Source organism: Taudactylus pleione, unplaced genomic scaffold (genome assembly GCF_031769625.1).
Source record: "Taudactylus pleione unplaced genomic scaffold, aTauple2 ptg000041l, whole genome shotgun sequence".
In the NCBI taxonomy this organism is placed as follows: Eukaryota; Metazoa; Chordata; class Amphibia; order Anura; family Myobatrachidae; genus Taudactylus; species Taudactylus pleione.
In genome coordinates, this window is record NW_028284443.1 from 18,753,460 (window position 1) to 18,777,686 (window position 24,227).

The 24,227-nt window shown below is 41.6% G+C and overlaps 1 protein-coding gene across 3 annotated transcripts in view; it reads right to left on the bottom strand.

The window, feature by feature from the left end:
• Positions 1-24,227, bottom strand: part of ST7 (suppression of tumorigenicity 7) — a 122,915-nt gene that overhangs the window by 9,962 nt on the left and 88,726 nt on the right. For 2 of the 3 annotated variants that reach the window (XM_088456233.1, XM_088456250.1), the window contains exons 7-12: positions 22,088-22,242; positions 19,528-19,625; positions 18,102-18,216; positions 13,142-13,214; positions 11,268-11,370; positions 10,386-10,536 (exon numbers count right to left, since the gene is read on the bottom strand). In XM_088456233.1, coding sequence (XP_088312359.1) covers positions 10,386-10,536; positions 11,268-11,370; positions 13,142-13,214; positions 18,102-18,216; positions 19,528-19,625; positions 22,088-22,242 — 695 coding nt within the window. The remainder of the gene's footprint in view (positions 1-10,385; positions 10,537-11,267; positions 11,371-13,141; positions 13,215-18,101; positions 18,217-19,527; positions 19,626-22,087; positions 22,243-24,227) is intronic. The other variant, XM_088456242.1, reaches the window with a different exon arrangement.

Genomic DNA, 24,227 nt, shown 5'->3' on the forward strand with positions numbered 1-24,227 from the left:
TGGGAAGGTCCTGTATATCAGTTATCCAATCTCACACAACAAAACAAAAAGTATGGCCTTCACAGTCACATTGTTCCACTAAGATATTTAAGAAGTGTTAATGGTTATTGTGTGAGTGATGCTCGCATTGTAATCACAGTTCAAGGAACAAATTACATCACACTGAAATTGAAGACAGACGTGAAAATAGTAGAGCCGACTTATCACCATCTCATTGTCAAGAAATGTTTTTTTCCAGTTATTGCAGGTAGAATATTTTATCTGCTCCTTTGTGTTACTGATTTACTAATTCCATAGGATCGCCCTCCGAGGGTTCCAGATGTGTCTATAGAGCAGTGACATGTGGTGAGGTCAAAGGCTGTGGAGGCACATATGGGGGTGGGTCTGAGTGCTGGGTGCATGCCTCATCCCCTACTCACTGTAACTTTCCCCTCACTACACGAAGCTTCAGTGTCAATTCTCCTACCTGCATCACAAACTGTCTCTTCTCTACCTTCCCCTGTTGCTGCTGCCTGAGCTCCGGTGGGTCTCTGAGCAATGCACTTCTTGGTCACATGACACGTTCAAGGTGTCCCATCAGTGCTCAAAACACCCCCCTCCACACACACAGTGAGGCATGCCTCTTTTGGCTCTCTTCTGTGCAGTATTATTGACTGTGGTGTGGCCCCTCCCCCAGCTCTGAAAGCAGTGTCACAGATGAGGCTGAGCTCTTGTTGCCTCACCTCTCCTCTCCCTGCAATTCTAGGGAGCTCCGTAGATTTGGCTATTTTTAACTAAAAAAATTATTACAATAAACAAAGAAGATGTTTATCATTTATAAATATCTTTGTATTCTAATTGTTTTTGTATCAAAACTTTGGAGCATGACAGGGAGTAAGATAGGGGAGGGAGTATGACTAGGGAGGCTCTGCCACCAAGATGACTAGGAACTACCATACTTCTTTATTAGCAAGAGTAAGGAGACCTTTTACTTGTGCAGAAGGCAACCATTTTGTGGGCTGACCTGAGATTGTTGTCTACCCAACTAAGGGTCAAGTGCAGAGGTTCCCAAACACGGTCTTCAAGGCACCCCAGCAGCTCAGGTTTTAGAGATATCCATGGTGAGCACAGGTGTTGAAATCAAATGAGGCACTAATTAAATCACCTGTGCTCAACCATGGATATCTCTAAAACCTGAACTGTTTGGGAGCCTTGAGGAACGTGTTTGGGAACCTCTGGTCTAGTGACATTGCAGTCATTTCCGTGCATTCTCCTGAGTACTAGTACATACACCACACAGGTTTACCTCTACAGTAGGCGATAGGTGCACTTTAATTTTGCCATGCTTCAGCAAGCAGAGCGAGTAGCTCCAACTCAGCAATTTCATAAATACAGAGAAATAGGAGTACTTCCCAGATTTACATAGTTTTTTTTTAATATATTCCGAAATATAAGTCATACTCTATAGAGGTAAAGCATCAGCATCTGTATCCTAGGACCAAATCTTTATAAATAATATCATGATACTAGTTTAGCGTTACCTAATAACATAGGAGAACAGACGATATGTGATGCAGAGCCTCTTACTCAGCAAAAAAAGTGTTCCACAAAAACATTTTTTTTTTAAATAAACAATTTTTGTTTTATTTGTGTCCCCTAAACTTCTTAAATTAAGAAAATAAAAAGGTTGTGGTCATGTTTAAATGAATATTGTATACAAGCTGCATTGCTGGAAATGATGACAAACATGAATTACCAGTTTGTGTATATACAATATAGAAGTTGAAAATTGCAGATTTCTATACATTTTTGGCATATGCAAGCATCTAAGCTCTGATCAGTTAAATATTATGTAAATTTGCCTAAGGGCTATTTCGCACACGAGTTTGTCTGGCAAAAAAAGGACGTTTTTTTTTTACGGTTGTGTAACTTTAGTGGAAGTCACAAATACATTAGGGCTTCTACACCGCACGAACACAGCGCGATCACCATGTTGCAGCGGTGACAGGGCTGCAACTGGGGGGGCTAAGGGGGCACCTGACCCGAGTTCCGGACTTGAGGGGGTGCCAGGGAGAGGCTGCCGGGAGGCTAGGTTGCTGCTTTTATGGGTTTGAAGCCGCATCCTGGCCTTGAAAGGCACAGAGACACAGTCAGTCTAATGTGGAGCCGGTCGCAAGCCAATCAGTGCTCGCTGACCAGCAGCCAATCAGCAGAGGCTGCCGATCCGTGAGCTCCATTTGGTTCTTGAGCGGCGCCACATTACAATGACGGCAGTACTGACAATTGCCCAGCGTGTGGCAGCCCCGTCCTGCGCCACCATGAGCTCACCCACCGCATGGCCCTGACAGGTAAGAGAAGGGAGATGGTGCCTTACTGTGGCTTAATGTAAAAGAGGCCTTACTGTGGCATAATGTATATGGGGCATTATTGTGGCATAAATGTATAAGGGGCATCACTGTGGCATAATGTATAAGGGGCATTACTGTGGCATGTGTTGCAAGGGCCATTAATGTGTGGCATAATGTGTTATAAATGGCATTACTGTGTCACAAAACCACACACCCTTTTTGTCCTCTATGTTGTATTTTTTGGGGGGGACCCCAAATTATGGCCTTGGCCTGGGTGTCAAAATTCCTATTTTCGGCCCTGGCAGTGACAACCATTGGCTAAGACGGCTGCCGTCCACAGTTTCAGTTTTAAAGATTGAAAAGAGATCCATACACACAGCATTAACATTACACATGGCACAAAACCATTGTGTGTGAAAAGAGCCTAATGCAGGACAAGTCTATGAAATAACCACACACCTTAATGTTATTAATGAGGCTGTCACACAGGTGATTGAGTAAAGCTGCTGCAGTCTGTACAAGATTTCTTAGATGATGGTCCATAGCATTTGGAAATCACTATACCTCATTTCCTTACACTTTTCTGGAATACAAGTTCACAAGAATACCATGCCAAAGTGAGTTGAACTATCCTTGTGAGCAGAAAACCCTTTTCTCATCACACAGAGCACGGAAATAAAGGTCCTATCTTCCTGAGGACAAGCAGCCATGGGGTACAGGCCCTACCGGATCCCCTGAGTGCACACGGGTGGTCACATAGGAGCACCATGTCCACGTTAGTTGACTCCAGGAGCAAGCACTCACAGTGCTGGTGTAAGAGAGTAGCTCAAGGCGGAGGGCACACAACACAGGTCTGGGGCCTAGAGCCAAGGTGTGTGTACACACCAGACTGGAGGAGTATAATGTCCTGGCCACAGGAAGGGGACATTGTGGTCAGGTTTACATCAAATCTCCCTGGTGCAGTGGGATGTGACCAGGAGGCACATGCCCACCTCCATCCAGCTCTCGTTGACAGGGGGTTTCACAAATTGGAGGAAGAATGGGATCTGTCACACAGTGTGCTGCCTCCTAAGGTTGTAACAATGCCTAATGTCACAGTATGCAAAGGAGACATGCACTGTGCTCACACTATCTAGTCCTGCTTGTGCTATGAGGACAGAATGTGAGACTCATGAATTACATATTATTAAAATCATTCATGGCTTTCTCTGCTTTATGCCTGCATTTAGGTTACCACGCTATTTCCAGGGGCATACAGCAATGTTTGTCTCATCTCCTATTGCTGACACACTGTTCTAGTTCCCATGAAGGTGTGAAATCCACAAAGGTAGTTGGCAGTAGCACTGATAGCACTGATAAAATATACATGTTCTTGTTATCCTGCATTACTGCATTCATGACCACCACTAATGGGACCACATTTTATACCATTTACAGAGAGGAAGATGGAGGCAATGTGTGTTGTGGGATATGATATAGAGGATAGTGGTGTCACATACAATGCACACTACTCCCTCATACCACCCATGTGTTTAATGCCGGCCTATTACTAGAAACATTAACCACTCAAAAGTGCATTCAAATATATTAAATTCATAATAGGCCATCCTCTTTATAATAGGCCTCTGTGATGCCAGTATTGCTAAGTGCTTTAAGTTGGAGTTATATAGGGAAGAGGCATGAATCATACCCACAGCAGATACAGAAAGGTCAGGACAGACGGCAGGTCACGTTCACACCACATTAGAAAAATACATACAAAGCTAGAAGGCTTCCAGCCGTGCCACAGTATTGAGTCTGCAAGATTTGGCAGCTGTTTATAATGAATGGGACATTTCATCCAAGCATGTTAATGATATGTCTGATAATTTCAAATAACAATGTAGAAAGAATCTGTAGAATATACATAGGATGTACTAAAGCTTCTAAGAATCAATGAACACTGGAAAACAAAAACTATTACTTCCAGTCTCTGTGTTTCAGTGAGCAAACAACATATGGATGTATTATGACTGCAAACCAGCCAAATGCTGTGAAGTGTAAAAAAAAATATTATACTACTGTAATGTAACCTTGACCAGCTAACCGTGGAGCACGCCTCTACTGCGTTGGCGCTGGTATTTTTACAAGGCAATATATAAAACAGCATCATCACAGTTCACTCCGTTACAGATACTGCACTGCCAATAGAAAAAAAAACACAGGGCAAATGTAATCGGGTGAGAGTTTAGCAGTAAACTCTCACATTGGTCAAGTTTTCAATATGGGAAAACGTGAATGAGTTTAAATCGTGAGGTTTTTTTTTAGTGTAAAACCATGCGAGTTTGCATGTTCTCGGACTCTATTACATTGGCAGAGTTTAAAAAGGGTGAGATTTTACTGCTAAACACTCACATTTTCTAATCTATTATCCTATTACATTTGGCCCAGATTGTAAGACGTGACATCTCCATCCGGTGGTGATATGTATGTACTGCTAGAAATTATATTTTCTTATACTGTACTAATAAGAACATTTTGTACATGGCTTATTAAATGTCCTGGACAATCTGCTATTACTAGCTGAACTTGTTCTACAAATAAAATAACCCTATAACATATCCAGAGCCTCAATATGTATCCAACTTTACCTAACCAAAGTACAGACATAAGAGAGAGCATTCCCAACCCTCAGTGTAAAACCTCTCACGAACCGTTAACATATCTCTGGTGCTTTCTGGTATTTTGCGGTCCAGAAAAAGCATCTGCCAAATGTTACAACTGAACAACTTGATCTTCATCACCCTGTAATAATGGGACATACAACAAAGGTAGGAACCCATGAGAAGCTGGAAACACTCTCCTCATGCTGTATAACAAATTAGTGACTGGATCACTGCTGCTATTAGTGACTCCAAGGCAAACTTCACTCTGCTTCCTAGGTGTGGAACCACAGCAATATTAACTATTATTATACAGCAATCGAGAAGATTTTGCCATTTTAATTATAAAGGATAATATCTAGTAAAATATCAGCAGATATTTTAACTTTTATTGTTTGGTTGCAGTTTTTAACACTTGGCATGTTAGCAATGAGATTTACCGTTCAAAGTGTCCACATTCACAATGTCGACATTAGTCAGTGTTGACATTATCAAAATGTTAACAGCATGATAACGACATTCATAGTCAACAAAACGATACCCGGTTATTTCTCTACTCCTGAAGTACTAAAAAAAATTCTGATGCCCCATGTTTGATGTTTTTGCATTATTGCATATCTTTTCACACTGATTATCAGATCTTCAAACACTGAATATTACTCGTATATAAAAAAGAAACCTGACACAGTGAATATTACAGATGTGTCCTCATACATCTAGCCTCCTTGCACGTTAAACAGCCCTTCTAGTCGCGCCATGCCGTGATTCAGTATCAGACTTGCTTATCGTGCGACTTTTTATCTTCAAATAAGACTTTTAGTCATAGAGCTATGCGAATAGGACGCACAAGCAGCTTCTGCTGATTAAAATGATATGCAGCATGTCTATGTTCTGTGAGCGACTGCATCTGCATGCAAAATGCTACATTACAGTTTCAGTGGCTGAGACACTGTAACATAGCATTTCGCATGCAGATACACCCACAGTCTCACACAGAATATGGGCATGCTGCATATCATTTTAATCAGCAGATGCTGCTTGTGCGTCATATTCGCATAGCTCTGCGAATAAGACACATTTGAAGGTAAAAAGTTGCACGATAAGAAACTCGGCGATACCGAGTCACACAGCTCTCATGCGTGTACGCGACTTGTAGAGCACGGAGGATAGATGTATGTGGACACATCTGTATATAAAAAAGAAACCTGACTAAACGACAAGCACAAAAATGTCCCATGTGAAAAAGTAATTGCTCTCTTTAGCAGTAATAAATGGTAAAGTTTGTGTTTTCAAACAACTGCTTCCAGATACTGCCACATCATCTGAATCGGGGTTCATTTCAGAATTTATATCATCCATTTCAAAACTCAATTTCTTGCTCTTCATCTGCTTGGTCAGAGACATGCTTATGTGTTTTATATCATTTCTCTGGTATAATTCTTTGTTAGAGTAGAATGTGACCACTTATGTTCTTATTAATGAGCAGTGGTTTTGATTGAGCTACTATATGTGTCTTCCTGCCAAGTAATTCAACATTCAGCATAAAAAGAGGTGACAAAGGCCTATAGATTTGCAGCTTTCATCCTGGGGACATTTTGGCAGTTATCGGTTTCCTTTTGTGGACAATATGACTTTGACTGTGATATTGCAGGAGCCACAGTACCTTAGTAATGGCCATTTCAGACCCAGACATATTGCATTCCCCCCTGAAGCGCTATCCTCTTTTTTGTAGTTTTTGTGTATATCTGTATTGCAGCAAGTTGGTACTGGCATATTAGGATAAGCAGCAGAGAGTGTGGATGATTAATTATATCAGTCACTTAGCGCAAGGATAAATAGCGGTCGGGAAACTGATAAGCTATAAATCTTATAGTGGACATATTTACAAACAGCTTCTCTTGGATGTAAAGGACAAAAATGGCAACACAAGTCAGCCACCATATTGCTTTGTGTCTGGCACAAAAAAGCACTGCATTGTTTGCTGTGTTTGGATGATGGCCACTATCAGCCTGTGTTACCAGTCAGCATCTGACTGCACACACAAACCCCAGTGTGGTCTGGACTTGATCCTTGTGCTTAGCCAAATGAATGAATTTCTTTTTATGGGTGACCAGATCAGACAGTGAGATGTTGCTCAGACATCAGGCTGAAACTTTGGTGTCTTTTTTTTCCTCTCAGACTATAAACTAGAGCCCAGGACAAAAGATGAAGACATAGCCAGGAACATGGCGCTGCTGACAGCAGGTATGATAGGAGGTGGGGCGACTGCATGGTACATTCATGTCATTTCTGGGTGCAAAGTGCGTGGCATGGGTACCCCTTTGACCTATGACGTCCCATTTATAGAATGTATACATCTGATGGAATCTGACGGAATCTTCCCCTTAGAACAAACAGAACCAGATGAAACTACATGGAGTGTTGGGTGTGGGGCTATGCAGTATTTTAATATTGTATTTGGGCTTTTGTGAAAGCAAACAATTAAATAAATATATATAAAATACAAAATAAGCAAGGTATGCGTATCAGCAATAGTTCTGAATCAGAAGTCCAGTCTAAATGTTGATAGAATCTATCAACTGCATTGGTTTTGAGATTGTTATGTGGTTGATTGACAAACATGGTTCCATTATAATAAACCTAAACATATGAAGTCTTATAAGTACAAACTGACAGAGCACTTGCACCAGCAACTTCACAATTTTATCAGATTAGTTAATTATATATATTCCAATAGCATACAAGTACTATCTAAGCAAAATCTAAGCAGTAGGGAAGATGTACAGAGAGCTCTAATGTATGCCAAGGGTAACACTGGACAGCAGTAGGGAGAGATGTACAGAGAGGTCTAATGTATGCCAGGGGTAACACTGGAAGCAGTAGGGAGAGATGTACAGAGAGGTCTAATGTATGCCAAGGGTAACACTGGACAGCAGTAGGGAGAGATGTAAAGAGAGCTCTAATGTATGCCAAGGGTAACACTGGACAGCAGTAGGGAGAGATGTACAGAGGGAATGGGTATGATCGGCGTTTTGATTCCCGTCAGCGGCAGCCCGACAGGAGCAGAGTGTGACGCAGCGGAAGCCCGACAGCGCTGGAAATCCCGATCGTGGATAGGTAAGTATCCACTAACCTAACCCCCCTAACCCTAACCCTCCTTAGGGGTGCCTAACCCTAACTTCCCCCCAAGTGCCTAACCCTAACCATCCCCTTCCCCGCTGCCTACACCTAAGTCCCCCAGGGGGGTGCCTAACCCTAAGTCTCCCCCAGGGGTGCCTAGCCCTAACCCTCCCTCCCCCTAGCCTAACCCTAACCCTCCAGGGGGGGTGCCTAACCCTAAGTCCTCCCCGGGAGCCCTAAACCTAACACTCCCCCCCCGCGGATGTCCGCTCGCGGCGCCCGGCATCACTACGATCGTGATGCCGGGCGCCGGTCTCCCGGCGTCGGGGAAATGCGGGCGTCTACATCTAGACGCTCGGCATTTCACCGTTGCCGGGATAAGACAGTCGGGAAGCCGGCTGCCGGTATATAGGCAGTCGGCTTCCCGATTGCTTCCCTTACAGAGAGGTCTAATGTATGCCAAGGGTAACACTGGACAGCAGTAGGGAAATATGTACAGAAAGGTCTAATGTATGCCAGGGGTAACACTGGACAGCAGTAGGGAAATATGTACAGAAAGGTCTAATGTATGCCAGGGGTAACACTGGACAGCAGTAGGGAGAGATGTACAGAGAGGTCTAATGTATGCCAAGGGTAACACTGGACAGCAGTAGGGAGAGATGTACAGAGAGGTCTAATGTATGCCAAGGGTAACACTGGACAGCAGTAGGGAGAGATGTACAGAGAGGTCTAATGTATGCCAAGGGTAACACTGGACAGCAGTAGGGAGAGATGTACAGAGAGGTCTAATGTATGCCAAGGGTAACACTGGACAGCAGTAGGGAGAGATGCACAGAAAGGTATAATGTATGCCAAGGGTAACACTGGACATCAGTAGGGAAATATGTACAGAAAGGTCTAATGTATGCCAAGGGTAACACTGGACAGCAGTAGGGAAATGTGTACAGAAAGGTCTAATGTATGCCAAGGGTAACACTGGACATCAGTAAGGAGAGATGTACAAAGAGCTCTAATGTATGCCAGGGGTAACACTGGACAGCAGTAGGGAGAGATGCACAGAAAGGTATAATGTATGCCAAGGGTAACACTGGACAGCAGTAGGGAAATATGTACAGAAAGGTCTAATGTATGCCAGGGGTAACACTGGACAGCAGTAGGGAAATATGTACAGAAAGGTCTAATGTATGCCAAGGGTAACACTGGACATCAGTAAGGAGAGATGTACAAAGAGCTCTAATGTATGCCAGGGGTAACACTGGACAGCAGTAGGGAGAGATGCACAGAAAGGTATAATGTATGCCAAGGGTAACACTGGACAGCAGTAGGGAAATATGTACAGAAAGGTCTAATGTATGCCAGGGGTAACACTGGACAGCAGTAGGGAAATATGTACAGAAAGGTCTAATGTATGCCAAGGGTAACACTGGACATCAGTAAGGAGAGATGTACAAAGAGCTCTAATGTATGCCAGGGGTAACACTGGACAGCAGTAGGGAGAGATGTACAGAAAGGTATAATGTATGCCAAGGGTAACACTGGACATCAGTAGGGAAATATGTACAGAAAGGTCTAATGTATGCCAAGGGTAACACTGGACAGCAGTAGGGAAATATGTACAGAAAGGTCTATTGTATGCCAGGGGTAACACTGGACAGCAGTAGGGAGCGATGTACAGAGAGCTCTAATGTATGCCAAGGGTAACACTGGACAGCAGTAGGGAGAGATGTACAAAGAGCTCTAATGTATGCCAGGGGTAACACTGGACAGCAGTAGGGAGAGATGTACAGAAAGGTATAATGTATGCCAAGGGTAACTCTGGACATCAGTAGGGAAATATGTACAGAAAGGTCTAATGTATGCCAAGGGTAACACTGGACAGCAGTAGGGAAATATGTACAGAAAGGTCTAATGTATGCCAGGGGTAACACTGGACAGCAGTAGGGAAATATGTACAGAGAGCTCTAATGTATGCCAAGGGTAACACTGGACATCAGTAGGGAAATATGTACAGAAAGGTCTAATGTATGCCAGGGGTAACACTGGACAGCAGTAGGGAAATATGTACAGAAAGGTCTAATGTATGCCAAGGGTAACACTGGACATCAGTAGGGAAATATGTACAGAAAGGTCTAATGTATGCCAGGGGTAACACTGGACAGCAGTAGGGAGAGATGTACAGAGAGGTCTAATGTATACCAATGGTAACAATTAGCAGCAGTAGTCAAATATGTACTCAGATGTCTAATTTATTCCATATTTCAAGCCAAGAGAGTCTAGAAAAGAACAAAATACTTACTCCCTTCCCACGTACAATGTAAGAGATTTAAAGCTCCCTCTACCCTTTTCCAGTGCTGAAGGTGAAAGAAGGCATATGCTATCGCCTCACTGTCCCCTCTCTTCAGTATGTGTTCAGGGGGTAGTATTAAACTCTTCATTTCAAGAAGATACTGTAATACAAAGAAACAAGAACACAGTCAGCACCACTCGCAATATAAAAATGCGCATACAGTAACATGTATTGAGCAGGAGACTAGATTCATTCACATTTCACTTCAGGTTATGTTACAAATCGTGTAGGACACTTTTTTTAAATCTAAAAATACTTCACTTATTAATTTGGATTCGTCAGAAGTTTTAAATCCTGCAAAATAATTTAGAAGACATTCCTATAAGTATTTTATGTTTGATTTATAGGAAATGTGGGGGACATATTTCATGACACCTTCACCAATGTTTCATTTCAAAATTATGAAAGCTATAAATGAACGAAGCTTTACCTTCAATAGTCATAGTTACCCTCCCATCCAGAGAGCAAGATGGGGGCATACAATGATATTCAGTTGTTACCCAGAGGATATGAAATCTATGACCTATACTAAAGAATCATCATGTATTGGTCTGGTGAGTAGACATTTCCTTATAAACAGCCATTTAAATGCATCAAAAGAAACAGAACTGACATTTGTATATTTTCTCTTTGCCATTTCAAGGACTATGGAGAGTGAGATAACAATATAAATGGAGCCAATGTGAATTAAATTATGTTCCTTAAGGAAGCAATTGGCACCTAAATGGCCACAAGCATGTGGTACTGGTACTGTCATTCCATCATTCCAGCCTATGGGAGGGGACATTTAGAAGCTACTATAGAATCTGCAGAACACAATTGCAGACGTACTTTTGGCACATGTGGATTAAACTCCACTGCTCTGTGAATGGCCTCTACAGCATTCATCTCTGCTGTGCTGAGCCCTCGCCGTGATGCGGCTTCTGGGGAAAATCTGAAAATGACAAGAAACAAAGATAACAGATATCACTGGGAATCGTTAACATGCCATAAGCTACAATAGAGAAATACTAGTGGGATGTATTGTAGATACAATGCAATAGGAAACTGATGTAAGCAGTTAGCAGCTCATCATACTTTGATAAAATGTTCTATGCTGATGCAGTACTGTACTCCAGTTCTCCTTCTAGATAAGAACATAACTTAGAACTGTACAACACATATAGGGGGTATTTTACGGATTGATCCCCTGTAATTCTCAGTACAGAATGGGAATGATGCTAGTGCAGTAGTCTAGCTCTACTCTCTGCTGCTCCCACATGTTACCATACAGGCACAGACCTATATGGGAAATAAACCAGACCATGCAATCTCTTTCTCACCTCACACCTAACTCCAGAGCTGTACTTGGCAGGCAGACACCACAGGGAAAGCTGTGACAACCATTGCTCTGCCCTCTCAAGCTGGAGTCGCTGTGTAGGGAGGAAAGATGTTGCAGGTACTGGTCCATCTACAGGACAAAAAGAATGAAAAGAGAATTACTTCTCAGAGAGCACACGTTGCACAGATCTCACAAAACTGCCATCAACAGAACTAAGCCTCCTTTAGCGGAGTCCCCACAGTGTCTCCTATATCTATGCTGATGTCTGTAGTAGGGGTCAGACCTATACATTTGTGACTTCTTGCCACCACAATGCTCAAATCTTTAATTACAATGTATCTTACATCATTCTCCTCTTTCAGCTTATTAACAACTTTATCTAAGGTTTGAGGAGTATGAAGCTACTATTGTGAGACGTCCCACAGCTGATTAGTACATTTCCAGGCTGCTTTATTATTCTCACGTCAACTGCAGTTAAATAGTACAGAGGACACCAAACCAATTAGATGCTTTTATTTGTAATTAGGTTGTAGTTTTTTTTTTATTTTGACATTAAAGAATATTTTGTGTTTTTCAGCAGTATGAACTATAAATCAATTTATTTTAACTTCATAATGTAAGAAAATAATATGTGAAGACAAAAGGAAGCATACTTGGTACTGTCACTGTATATTATACAACCATTTCTCACATTCTGCAGGTGCCAGTATCATTCACATAGAAACCATTCTAATGCCGCACATCCACTAGGCAACTATGGGAAGACAGTACGATTACAACATCGTAATCGTACCGTCGTTCCCCAAACCCTGCAGTGCCTACAATGAACGATTAGTCATGCAGTGCAGACACCCTCCCTCATGCCCGAACATGGCCAATCTGTCGTTATCAGCAGATTGACCGGCATGTTCGGGCGATGATTGATGTCGGAAACGACCAGCGGGAGCGCGCATCGCTGGTTGTTTCTGACATTATAGTACACGATTCATACACGATCAAATGATAATGATATCGTTATCGTTCAATCGCTCATTAATATCGCCTAGTGGATGTGTTTGCCTTAAGAAAATGTGTTGAAGATGTCAGTGATTTTTTTCTGATGTAATATTTTTAATTCTTAGAACTAGTTCCAGAAACAGGAAGAAATCAGCAAAATCATTTCAGAAATGAATAAAATACGCTCCTGATTTATTGAGTACCCGCCCCTTTATATAATAGACCCATGGCTAGGAGTCCTTGTGCAATGGTGTGAGCAGGACAAGAGTAACACATCTAGGTAGTCACACAAGGGCATAGCTGCAACATGCACAGATCATTTATTCTACCTGCCACCGATGAACATGCAGTCACATCATTTTATACTATAATACTGTAAAATACTTACTTGTCTGACACCGCTCTGGCTTTCAGCAGTGCAGCTGTGTAACATATTGTGGCAGATTTTGGTAAACTTATATCTATGGAGAGAAATATACATTTATATTTTATGTGGACTGGCAAATAAGGACAGTGTTCAAATCTGGTAACACAATATAAATCAGTGTTTATTTACTCATTTTTATCTTAAATAGTGCAATTGGGAGTTAGTTTATTAAATTGTATGAGGTTTTATTTGTATAATAGAGTTCACCAAACATATATAATGTTACAGTTACACTCTATCACAAGTACAGTAACTGCAAAACCACATCCCTACACAATAGAAACAAATTCAATAATGTATTAATTGTTAATGTCAAACAATAAAAAAATCAATATAATGTAAATAAGATCATGACTACTGTATAAAGCAATTTAGCAAACAAAGCTAACCATTCTGAGAGTGATCATAACTAAACAATTTGTTCCCAGAAAGTCAACGAGAGATATACACATGTACTTCATCAATTTTGCAGTGGTTGGTATGGACTCCGGAGAAATCTACTGACATGTAAATGATTAATAGAAAATCAGATACAGTCCATATAAGTCTTGCACAGGCAGAATGCAGGGTGACCGCGCATAGAGGTTCATTAAATGGTGGTTGTACGCCAGTAAAGTGTAAAGAACTAACAGATCTTATACAGGCTTTTATCATTCTTCTTGAAAATACTAATATTTGTTTTCTTAAATCTAAATCTCTGAGTAACTTTACATTTTTACTCTATAAATCTACAAAATGTTTTTGTTTTTTTTACTTTGGATGAAATCAATGCCCTTTTTAAAAAGACATTATTTGTAGGAATTATGACATGAGTAAAAACTAGCAGGTACATTAATACCAACACGCAAAGGTCATAAGGTACTAAACACTGCTAATAACAGTAAAGGTCATGAAACCTACAAGCGTCCATGGTAGTATGACCAAGATAAATTGAGTAGTACATTTTAAGATACTGAAAAAAATTGAAAGGAAGACAGAATAAAAAGAAAAGAGGGAAGAAAGGGACATAAGTGGGTAGCTAACCGCGAAAGAGAAGAGAAGCGAGGATGTCTGCCCAAACGGGCAAAACTAAAACATTTAAAGGAAAAATGAGGACACACACCAAAATACGGGGGTCCAATGCTCACAGACTTTAATGAAGGATTTTGAGTTTTGTAAAATAATTGTCATATATTCCATTTGGTACACATGCCAAATTCTATTTCTAATTGCTTGCATGTATGGGGGAGATGGCTGACACAATTTGACATGTGGTAGAGGCAATTTAGCATGTGGTCACCAAGGCAACATGCCGAATCAACTTGTTATGATCCCTTGTTGCCGAAGAGAGGTTCAATGGAAGGAGGAGAAACCTGGGAGAGAGGGATCTCCAAGTTTAGAAGGGTGGATAGTAACCACCAGTCATAATACCCATCGTTGTGCAACCTCTCCAACAGCTTCTGAAGATCTGTGCTGAGAATTTATGTAACCTATAGGGAACAAGGTACCATCTGTACAAGAGCTTATAAGAGTTTTCTTTTAGAAGAACACACAAAAAACTGAAGGTGGTATTTTGTCTTTCTCCCAGTCCTCGCTGTCGAGTGGTTCTCAAAGTTCTAACCCAGACCCTCTCATGTGGATCTCTGTCTGTAAAGCCGAGCAAATGGAGTTCCTCATATAAGGTGGAATCCAGACCCTTAGTTAAAAACTGTCTAAGACATAACATTTCAAAGATGGAGGTCTGGAGCAAAGGGCCTGATTCAGACCCACTCGCGAGCGGCTGTCCGCTCGCAAGTGGGTCGATGTTCTGGACTGAGCATGCGCACGACGGAGGGAGCTCCGTCGTGCGCATGCGCCAGACGCGACGAGCGAAGGAAAGTCCTTCGCTCGTTGTGTCCGATCAGAGGGGGCGTGCTGTCAATGTTGATTGACAGCACGCCCCCTTTGGTAGGCGTGCCGGGGGCGTGCCTCCCTGACGGGGGCGTTCCCACGGGAACGCCTCCCGTCAGAAGCCGGCCCACTGACATCACTAGTGATGTCAGTGGGAGTGATTTTGGCTCTGATAGAGCCAAAATCACTCCGGAGCTTGCGGTTGAAAACCACAACCGCAGGAACCGGCTCGCAATTTCGATGGTCGCGATGGTCTCGACCATCGCGGCCATCAAAATGCATGCTCGTATAGCCTGTGGGTGGTGACCCACAGCTATACGAGCGTCCAGAAGGACGCTCCATTTTCATGGAGGCCGGCCCTCATTCAGAGCGTGCGCTCTGCTCAGAGCGTACGGCTCTGAATGAGGGCCAAAGTCTAGCTTTCATGGAAAAGTGAAAGTTACAGATTTGCAAAACTGAAAAAGATATTATTTGGTATTGAGAATTTGTCCTTAATGTCAGAAAAGGATGGAAAAAGATACCTCGGATAGATCACTGCTCTAAGAGAAAGGGAGATGGTGGGGTGATTAAGAGTAAAATGAGGAGCTTAGACCTTGGGAGCCAGAGCAGGCCAACCCTACCCCATTACACTCCCCGACATGTCAAGGGCTTTTACAAAGCAGGCATTTAAAGAGACGGGTAGCCAAGTAATGTTTAAATTTGGGGGTGAAAACAATGCCCTTTCTAATCTTAAAAAGCAAATCTAAACAAGATTTCATATTTCCACTTTTTTTTTTTTTTTTTTTTTTAAATGTGGAGTGCCGAATTAATTTGAAAAATGCATTCAAAAAAGTAAAACCAAGAGTTAGATTTTATTCTGGTGTTTACTAAATCACACCTACAGATGTCTCCACCCTCGTACACTGTGGCCTCAGTCATGCCAAGCAGTCCCTCTCAGACCACCAGGTCCTAGGTGCTGCGCGTCTTTTTCATTCAAAGTGTATGTTTTGCTCACAAATAAATTTACACCATCAATGTTTTTTTTTCTGTTATACAGTAAATATAGAAACCTCAGATTTACTCAACAGTGGGTTTAGAACCTGCCGCATACACCAAATCAGTGACCTTCATCTAGAAGGCGTGTTTGAAGAAAGCGCTATAAACGTTCCCTTGGATTTGTGCCATGTGAATGAAAGGAAACTCTGATTGGCCAGATTGTGGGAGCCAGACAGTGACATTAGTAGCAGGATTTCAATGTAAGCAGTAGGCTACGGTTGTGTTTATAGGTTTTTGTTTTGCCTACATGGATAGTAAAGAGGACCTTTCCCAAGGGATGAGTAAATAAAAATGGTGAACAAGTGATCTGGGGGTGTGATTATATAGTAAAGTATCAGGTGTGAGAGAATTGATTTTCTTGTAACATTTCTATTACAGGTGCTAGTAGGATCAGTCTTCCAGGACATAGGGGCACCTGTGTAAGTGCCAGCATGCCTAGGCAGCTTTTAAAATTAAAAATGAGGGGACACAGAGGGTAAAGTGGAAAGTTGGAAGAATAGGAGAGGTTGTAGGGAATTGAGGGATAACATTAAGTATTGTTAAAGTGTGCTTAATACGAGGGTGGTTCAATAAATAAGGTAACAAAACCTCATATTCCGTAAAATAATTCAACTCGTACATACAGTATACATATAATGAATAGTATGGCCTTGGTACAGATTATTTTTCCACATAGTCCCCATACTTGTCTAAGTATTTGTTTCAATGGTACACCAAGGCATCTATCTTGGAATAGAAGAACTCAGTGTCAAGCACTTGAAGCCAGGACATGACAGCTTGCTGAACTGCACCATCTGTTGCTTATCGCCTTCCAGCCAGGTGCTTCTTCGATGGTCCAAAGAGATAGAAATAACTTGGTGCCAGGTCAGGGTTGTAGGTACACAAATTGTCATCTGTGGTGGACGTGCTTGGCTGACCGGATCGCTGCTCATCTTGAATGTTTGTCCTGTCGTTATCACCATACACCTCGACAAGTTGGCAATGAATTTCAGCTGAAGATGCAGAAATCTGAAACACTACGCACCTCAATGTTTGCCCATGTTACCGCCAGCCCCGTTATCTTACAACTGATGTTGGGACAGTATGACTGATATGAGGCGCAGTCTAATGACCGTGAGGGGAAGCAGTGGTCTACCTGCTCTGGCTAGGAGGGAATTTAGAATGAAATAGAAAACATTACACACGTGAGAGGTCTTGGGACCTTACTTATTGAACCACCCTTGTAACTAAATGAGTCATTGCTGAACAGTTCACAGTAGGTAGAAGCAGAGAAAACATCTGGAGAATTGTTGTGGTGGGAGGAGAAAAATACTTAGAAGCTTATTTATTAAATAATATTTGCAGGTATTTTTGGGGGGGGAAGGTACCTGCAAATATTAAGGACCCCTGGGACTTGGGAAGGAGGGACCACAGCAGATAGCTTTGAATTGTGATGCAGACCCTCTTTTTCCATCTGCAGAGCAGCCACTGTAGGTTTCTATGGGGGCTGCTAAGCTGTTAGATTTACCAAACTTGTCCCCGCCTGCTAACGCCATCTGCAGAGGATAGCCCCGTAATAGACTATGGGCCATTATAAATCTCTAAATCTTTCTGATCTTCACCAGGATGGACTTTTATCAGAGCCAGTGTCCCAGGAGGGGAGGTTGCTAAATTTGCATGAAATTTTTCATTTTCACATTGTGAATTTAAGAGACTATGATTTATAATATGCACTAAAAATGTGGCTTGTGATAAATAGGTACCTTAGAAGAAGGTACAGTTTGGTTCCCATCATTGGAGAGGTGTGTTATGGTACGATTTTAATGTAATCTTTAATTGTATCTATATTTTCCAGGAAGGAAATTGCAAGATCTTGAGCTGTAAATGATGATGTGGCACCAGGTGAAGGTTGTGAGTTTAAAATATTTGCATAAAGGCTGTGAATTAGTAGTGTGTTATATGTGTGAGAGTTTCAGCTTTGTACAGAATACAAGAATAAAACCGTATATCACTGTGGGAGTTAGAGAAAGTAACTTACCATCATACTTTGCTAAGACTGCTTGTACGTCTGCATATGCCTGGAGCTCTAGCAGAGCTTCTAACAAGTTCTCATGAATATTGAACATACTCAGCAGCGGGAATTCCTTCATTAACTGCAAGACATAGGATAGAGAGCAGTTCTAGAAGCTCAAACACTCACTGTGGTCGTAATTGGATAATGACTTCTCAGCATAGGAATACTGCAACCTATTAGGACTTAACACTGCAGGACTATCTGAAGAAAACACAAGCTCAGTATTAATCCATTAAAACAGTATAAATGCACATCTATAAGCAAATTAAGTATACAGGAAAGTTGGTGTTTAATGTACAGATAGTGCAAAATCATTGGTCAGCAAAAGAAGGAGCCTAAACATTCCAGCCTCACAGTTTGTATTCATTAGATGAGAGTGTATTTATGTAAATCAAGAAACACAAATGGGATAACTTCATTATTAAAGGTGCATACACACTAGACGATTTATGCTCCCTGAGCGATATCGTCTAGTGTGTCCCCGGCAGGCTGTGCTCAATGTCGTTCATGACATTGAGCACAGCTGCTGAACGATATCATTAACGATATCGTTCAGCACCGGGCCCTCTCCCCCATTCCCTGACATGCAGCAACCTGACGAGATCGTCAGGTTGGCCTGCATGTCAGCCCAATGAACGTTGACGAACGACCCTCGGGAACGCGCGTCGTCGTCATCGTTCATCTTTTTGGGCTTAAAAATGGACGATAAAGTGGACGACTGAACGATAACGATATCGTTATCGTTCAGTCGTCCACTTTATCGCCCAGTGTGTATGCACCTTAACTCTGATATACAAGTTTACTTTCCCAATAATGTGTCATTTCTCTCCATGCATATAAAACAAATGTCTTCTGTTGCTACAGGAAACTGAACAGGTTTGTCTAGTCAACACTATAGGTAGGCTTGCCAAATATCATAAGTAGCATTGAGATGCTTGAAAAGAAAGCGAGCACTGTGTTTTGTACCTGCAATTGTATGATGGTGCAAACATTGAAAACACTGTATATTGAACGTGCACATGTAGAGGACCTTGATAATATTTTCATGTGCATAAGATCTCTCCAGTAGACCATTTATTAATCCTGATGTTCCGCTCTCATCTCCTCCCAACAGCGTCAGCACAGCCTATGGGCAGAGCTTGTACAGCAAAACTCCACAATGTGTGCTCAAGCGCAGTATACTGTTCTGTCTTCTCTTTCATACCCATTGTACTGTACGTTATGTATTTGCATCCCGATCGCTTCAATGTCCAGTGCCGAGTACTAAGTTGGACTTATAGAACAATAACTGCATTCCTTTGGTCAAAATGGCTAACTGCTGTAGTATGTAAGCAAAAGGTACACAAAGAACACAAGATAGTGGGAACCCAACTGTAACAAAAATACTCACATCTCTCATCATCTTCACAGCTTCCCTCGTCCTTCCCAGCTTTCGTGCACACATTGCCAGTCTCCTCTTAATGTACACTAGTACATTTGTGTCCCGCCCTGAAATAAACAACATGACTTGCTTAACTTTTATGTATGTTAGTGATTTACAGCGGTCTATTATCTGGTGGTCACGCGAGTGCCAACAAGAACCACCGGCCTTAGTGCAGTACATAACATATACACGTTATAAAGCCATGTTCCCACAAACTACTGCAGAAATCAGTCACTCTTGAAGTTTTTCTCACTACTTTAAACTGCAATAAAATATATTCACTGAATGAGGATTACTCATCAGGTCATATCATAATGATACAGTGTAATATTTCATTTCTGATTCACCAAAATATGTGCAGGATTAGTGCTGTGTATTGTATTAGATTGTAAATCATGAGAAAAGATCATCAATTTTATATAAATTCAGTTTTGTGATATTATATATTGTAAAAACTGCTTTACAGTCACTAGTAAACAATTATTAGCTAAAACAACAACAACTGAAAAAGGTTTTGCCCATTGTCATAACCTTTCCATAAGAAACATTACAATACATATACAAGCTTTAAAGGAATTTTATTCTAGGTCCTATCTCTCACTGCAGCAGGCAAATAGATCGGCTAAACCAGCATGACAAACAACATAAAAGTATTAAATATTAAAACCGATGTGCTGTAAATTTGGGATCCTAAGCATTTGGCCAAATCTACATATTATTTAATAAACTTTCACTTGCAGAAAACTAAAGAACCAAAGCTTGTATTCCCAATAAATCAGTCTTCAAATGACTATTGACAAACACCTTCTATACCACACACATTCACTATGCAGAGCAGAAGTAACCACTTATTCCTCGCAATAGTCGGTCCCAATTAGAACAAAACTGTCCTGATCGGGACAGCAGACAGAACCCCAAGTTGTTACTGAAGGCAGGTATTGTGTACAGATTGATGAGATGTTAATGAGATTCAAATAGCTCCATTAACTTGTATCTACACAATGTCAGAGCATATTATCACCGGGCCCAGATATTGCCTGGTGGGGCATATTATCAAATGCCCCACCAGGCATTTGTTAGGCTGCATTGGACTGTATCTAACAGACTGCCCCTAGTTTTTTCATCATTATTTCTCATTATGCAAGCTTGTCAGAATTGCAATAGTAAAATGAAAATGTAAACAAATAAATAGTAGATTATATTTAATTGTTTAATTTGTGTGTCTATTTATGCAGCAGAATAGGGCATTGGCACTTTGTTACAATGAAGAGTGAGATGTGAAGCTCAATAAATGTGGTCTCGAAGTAAAATAAATAAAATTATACACTGAAGTGCCAAAAGTCATGGGATAGATGCCTAGTATTGTGTATGACCCCCTCTAGCCCGGCGAAGTGCAGAAACTCGACGTGGCATTGATTCCACAAGTGGACGGAAGACCTCTGGAGAGATGTTGACTCATGCAGTCTGGATAGCTTCCCACAGCTCCCTGATATTTGTATGTGCAGGATCTTGGGTGTGAATGGACCTCTACACCATGTCCCATAAATGCTCGATTGGGTTCATGTTGGGCGAGCAAGGTGGCAGCACCATTCGTCAAAACTCTCCAGAATGCTTCTCGAACCAATTCTGAACAACTTGGGACTGATGCCACTGTGCATTGTCCTGCTGTAATATTCCATCGTTGTGGGGGTACATGAAGTCATCAAGGTCATGGTCATCAAGCAATGCAACGTAGCGTTTACCGGTCAATAACATGTTCAAGCGGACCCAGCTCATGCCACGTGAACGCACCCCACATTATGGAACCACCACCAGCCTGCACATTGCCTTGTAGACAATTGGGGTTCTTGGCCTCATGGGGTCTGCGCCACACCCAAACACTACCATCAGCCCAAAACAACTGGAACCGTGACTCGTTTGACCATGTTACATGTTGCCAGTCCTCCAGGGTCCAATTAGCGATGTCTCGAGCCCAGGTGAGGCGCTGTGTACGGTGTTGTAGTGTTAACATGGACACTCTGATGGGTCTTTTGCTCCCATATTCCATGGAAGCTAAAGAACGCTGCACTGACCGCTGGATATGCGTCTGGTACCTCCTACATTGAATGTGGATGTGATTTGAGCCAGTGTCACTTGTCTGTTACCACGGACAATTCTGGTCAAATGCCGCTGGTCACGATCATTAAGCACCCATGGTCAGCCACTGCTCTGTCCACAATGGGTAATAATGGCTTCCATTAGACATTCCAAGTACACACGTGACACCATAGATCAAGGAATGTTGAATGTCTGCACAACTTCGGAAATGGAATGTCTCATCCGTTGGGCACTATTTCCAATACCTCCTGCCATTACCTTTACATACTGCTATCCCATGATTTATGGCACTTCACTGTATACATCAATCACATTTAAATCCTGGCCTGGTCATAGGTGAGAAATTAATCAATTTAACTAATCAAAGAAAACAAAATGTTGCAATAAAAACTTTTACAACTGTATGCACTAAAGAATAGCTGGATCTTACTGTGTTGAGCTTCATACTGAGCACCGTGGTGCTGTAATTGTTGACTCCGTCTGTAGCAGCCTTCCCCAGCTTTCAGTGCCTGCTTAAACAGCTTCTCTGCCTCTACAATTGTAGTAGCCTCTTCTTCAGCCAGAAGAATAAACGCAGTAGCACATCTATGACAGAAAAATGGATTAATCATCAAAATGCGTGCAGAGCAGCCTTAATAAGTATCTATCAGTCAAATGGGTATAACCACAGCCATGAGTATTTAAGTGTAGCAAATTAAAATGAGAATGAATATTAATATAGAAATTAAAAAGGTATGTTCTCTGACAATATAAAAAAGGCTGAAACAATATACCCACTACTAAAAAATGGAACCCTGACTATAAGATATAAGTAGATGCAAGTTTACCTCAGAACTTCCATTTGTTAAAATGTTTCAGTGCCTCAAATGTTTTGTTGACCGGTTTTGTCTCTATGGGAGTCTTTATCGAGATGTGTGCACTGTGATCAGTCATGGTATTTAACTAACAGGCGTCCAATCAGGAAGTACCAGGAAATGACATAGTCCATTACAATCATTACTGATATTCAAATGTAACAATAAATGGTACATTTACATTATAATCACAAAATACAGAAGTTTCCAAAGCAGGGAAGTGAATGCTATAAGGAAACTTCTTTTGTGATAATAATATATCTTATGGTCCGGGTATTTTTACTTCAGCCTTTTTTATATTGTCAAAGAACATACAAAATTAAAAAGTATCTGTATATTTTACCTCAATTATAGGTGAATATGTATAAAATGAACCTTTTTATTATACACATTGGATTACTCCCCTGTTTTTTCTTGGTTTGCTATTATATATCAGACTGAATATGGTGGAAAGAAATGATTAACACAGACTGGATTTAAAAGAAACTGTGATAGGAATGTTTACACATTTTTAACAGTGAGTGTGGTACGCCATCTTTGCATCCTTTTCTAAAGCTGGGTACACACTGACAGATATATTGGCCGATCAATTGATCGGCCAATATATCTGCTGCACGTCGGCCAGTGTGCACACACGATATGACTGCATCGTTCACAGACATATCACATTGGCTGTGCTGCACAGCCGATGGACAGACATGTCTGCAGACATATCTGTCCATCGGCAGGTGTGTATGGCGGTCTGCAGACGCCCATACACACCTGGACATATCTGTCCCCTACATGGACATATCTGTCCATCGCCAGGTGTGTATGGGCGGTCTGCAGACGCCCGTACACACACAGTGGCAGCTGCGGGGAGGGGGGCGGAATACGCCCCCGACCCGACTACCAGCCGCCGGGTCCCGCGACGGGACTCAGGGGCACAAGAAGATAGTGGCCGCTCAGTGTGTATGAACGATCATCATCTGCAGATATATCTGTCAGGTGTGTACCCACCATTAGCCTAAAGAAACCTTTAGATACCTGTTTCTATCTGTTAACGAGTGAGTCAGGGTATGCTTCCCTCTATTGTATTTCTTCTGGATGGAGGATGCACATGATGTAAAAACAAGAAAGAAACCTTTATGAGCTTCACATCATGTGTCTAATTGTGAGTTTGGGTACACTATCCCCATCATCTGTGTGATAAATCAAGATCTACATTGAATTCCTATACCTATACTTTTCCTTTATACTCATAGACATTTGAGAGACAATACTACACCGTGCAAAATTCACACTTAGAATCAACTCCCAGATCTTTTATCTGCTTAATTGATAATGAAATAACGAGGGAATAGCCCACACCTGTCCATGAAATAGCTTTTGAGTTGATAGTCCCATTACTTTTGGCCCCTTAAAAAGTGAGAGGCACATATAGAAACCGTTGTAATTCCTACACCGTTCACCTGATTTGGATGTAATTAACCTCAAATTAAATCTGAAAGTCTGCAGTTAAAGCACATCTTGTTTGTTTCATTTCAAAGCCATTTGTGGTGGTGAATAGAGGCCAAAATATGAAAATTCTGTAAATGTTCCAATATTTATGCACCTGACTGTATATCAACTTACTTGTACATAATATAAAGGAATCCACAAAAACATGACCTGTTGGTGGTACTTCAGGACTGGAATTGAGAACCCCTGATTTAAAACATGTCCACAGGAGTCCTG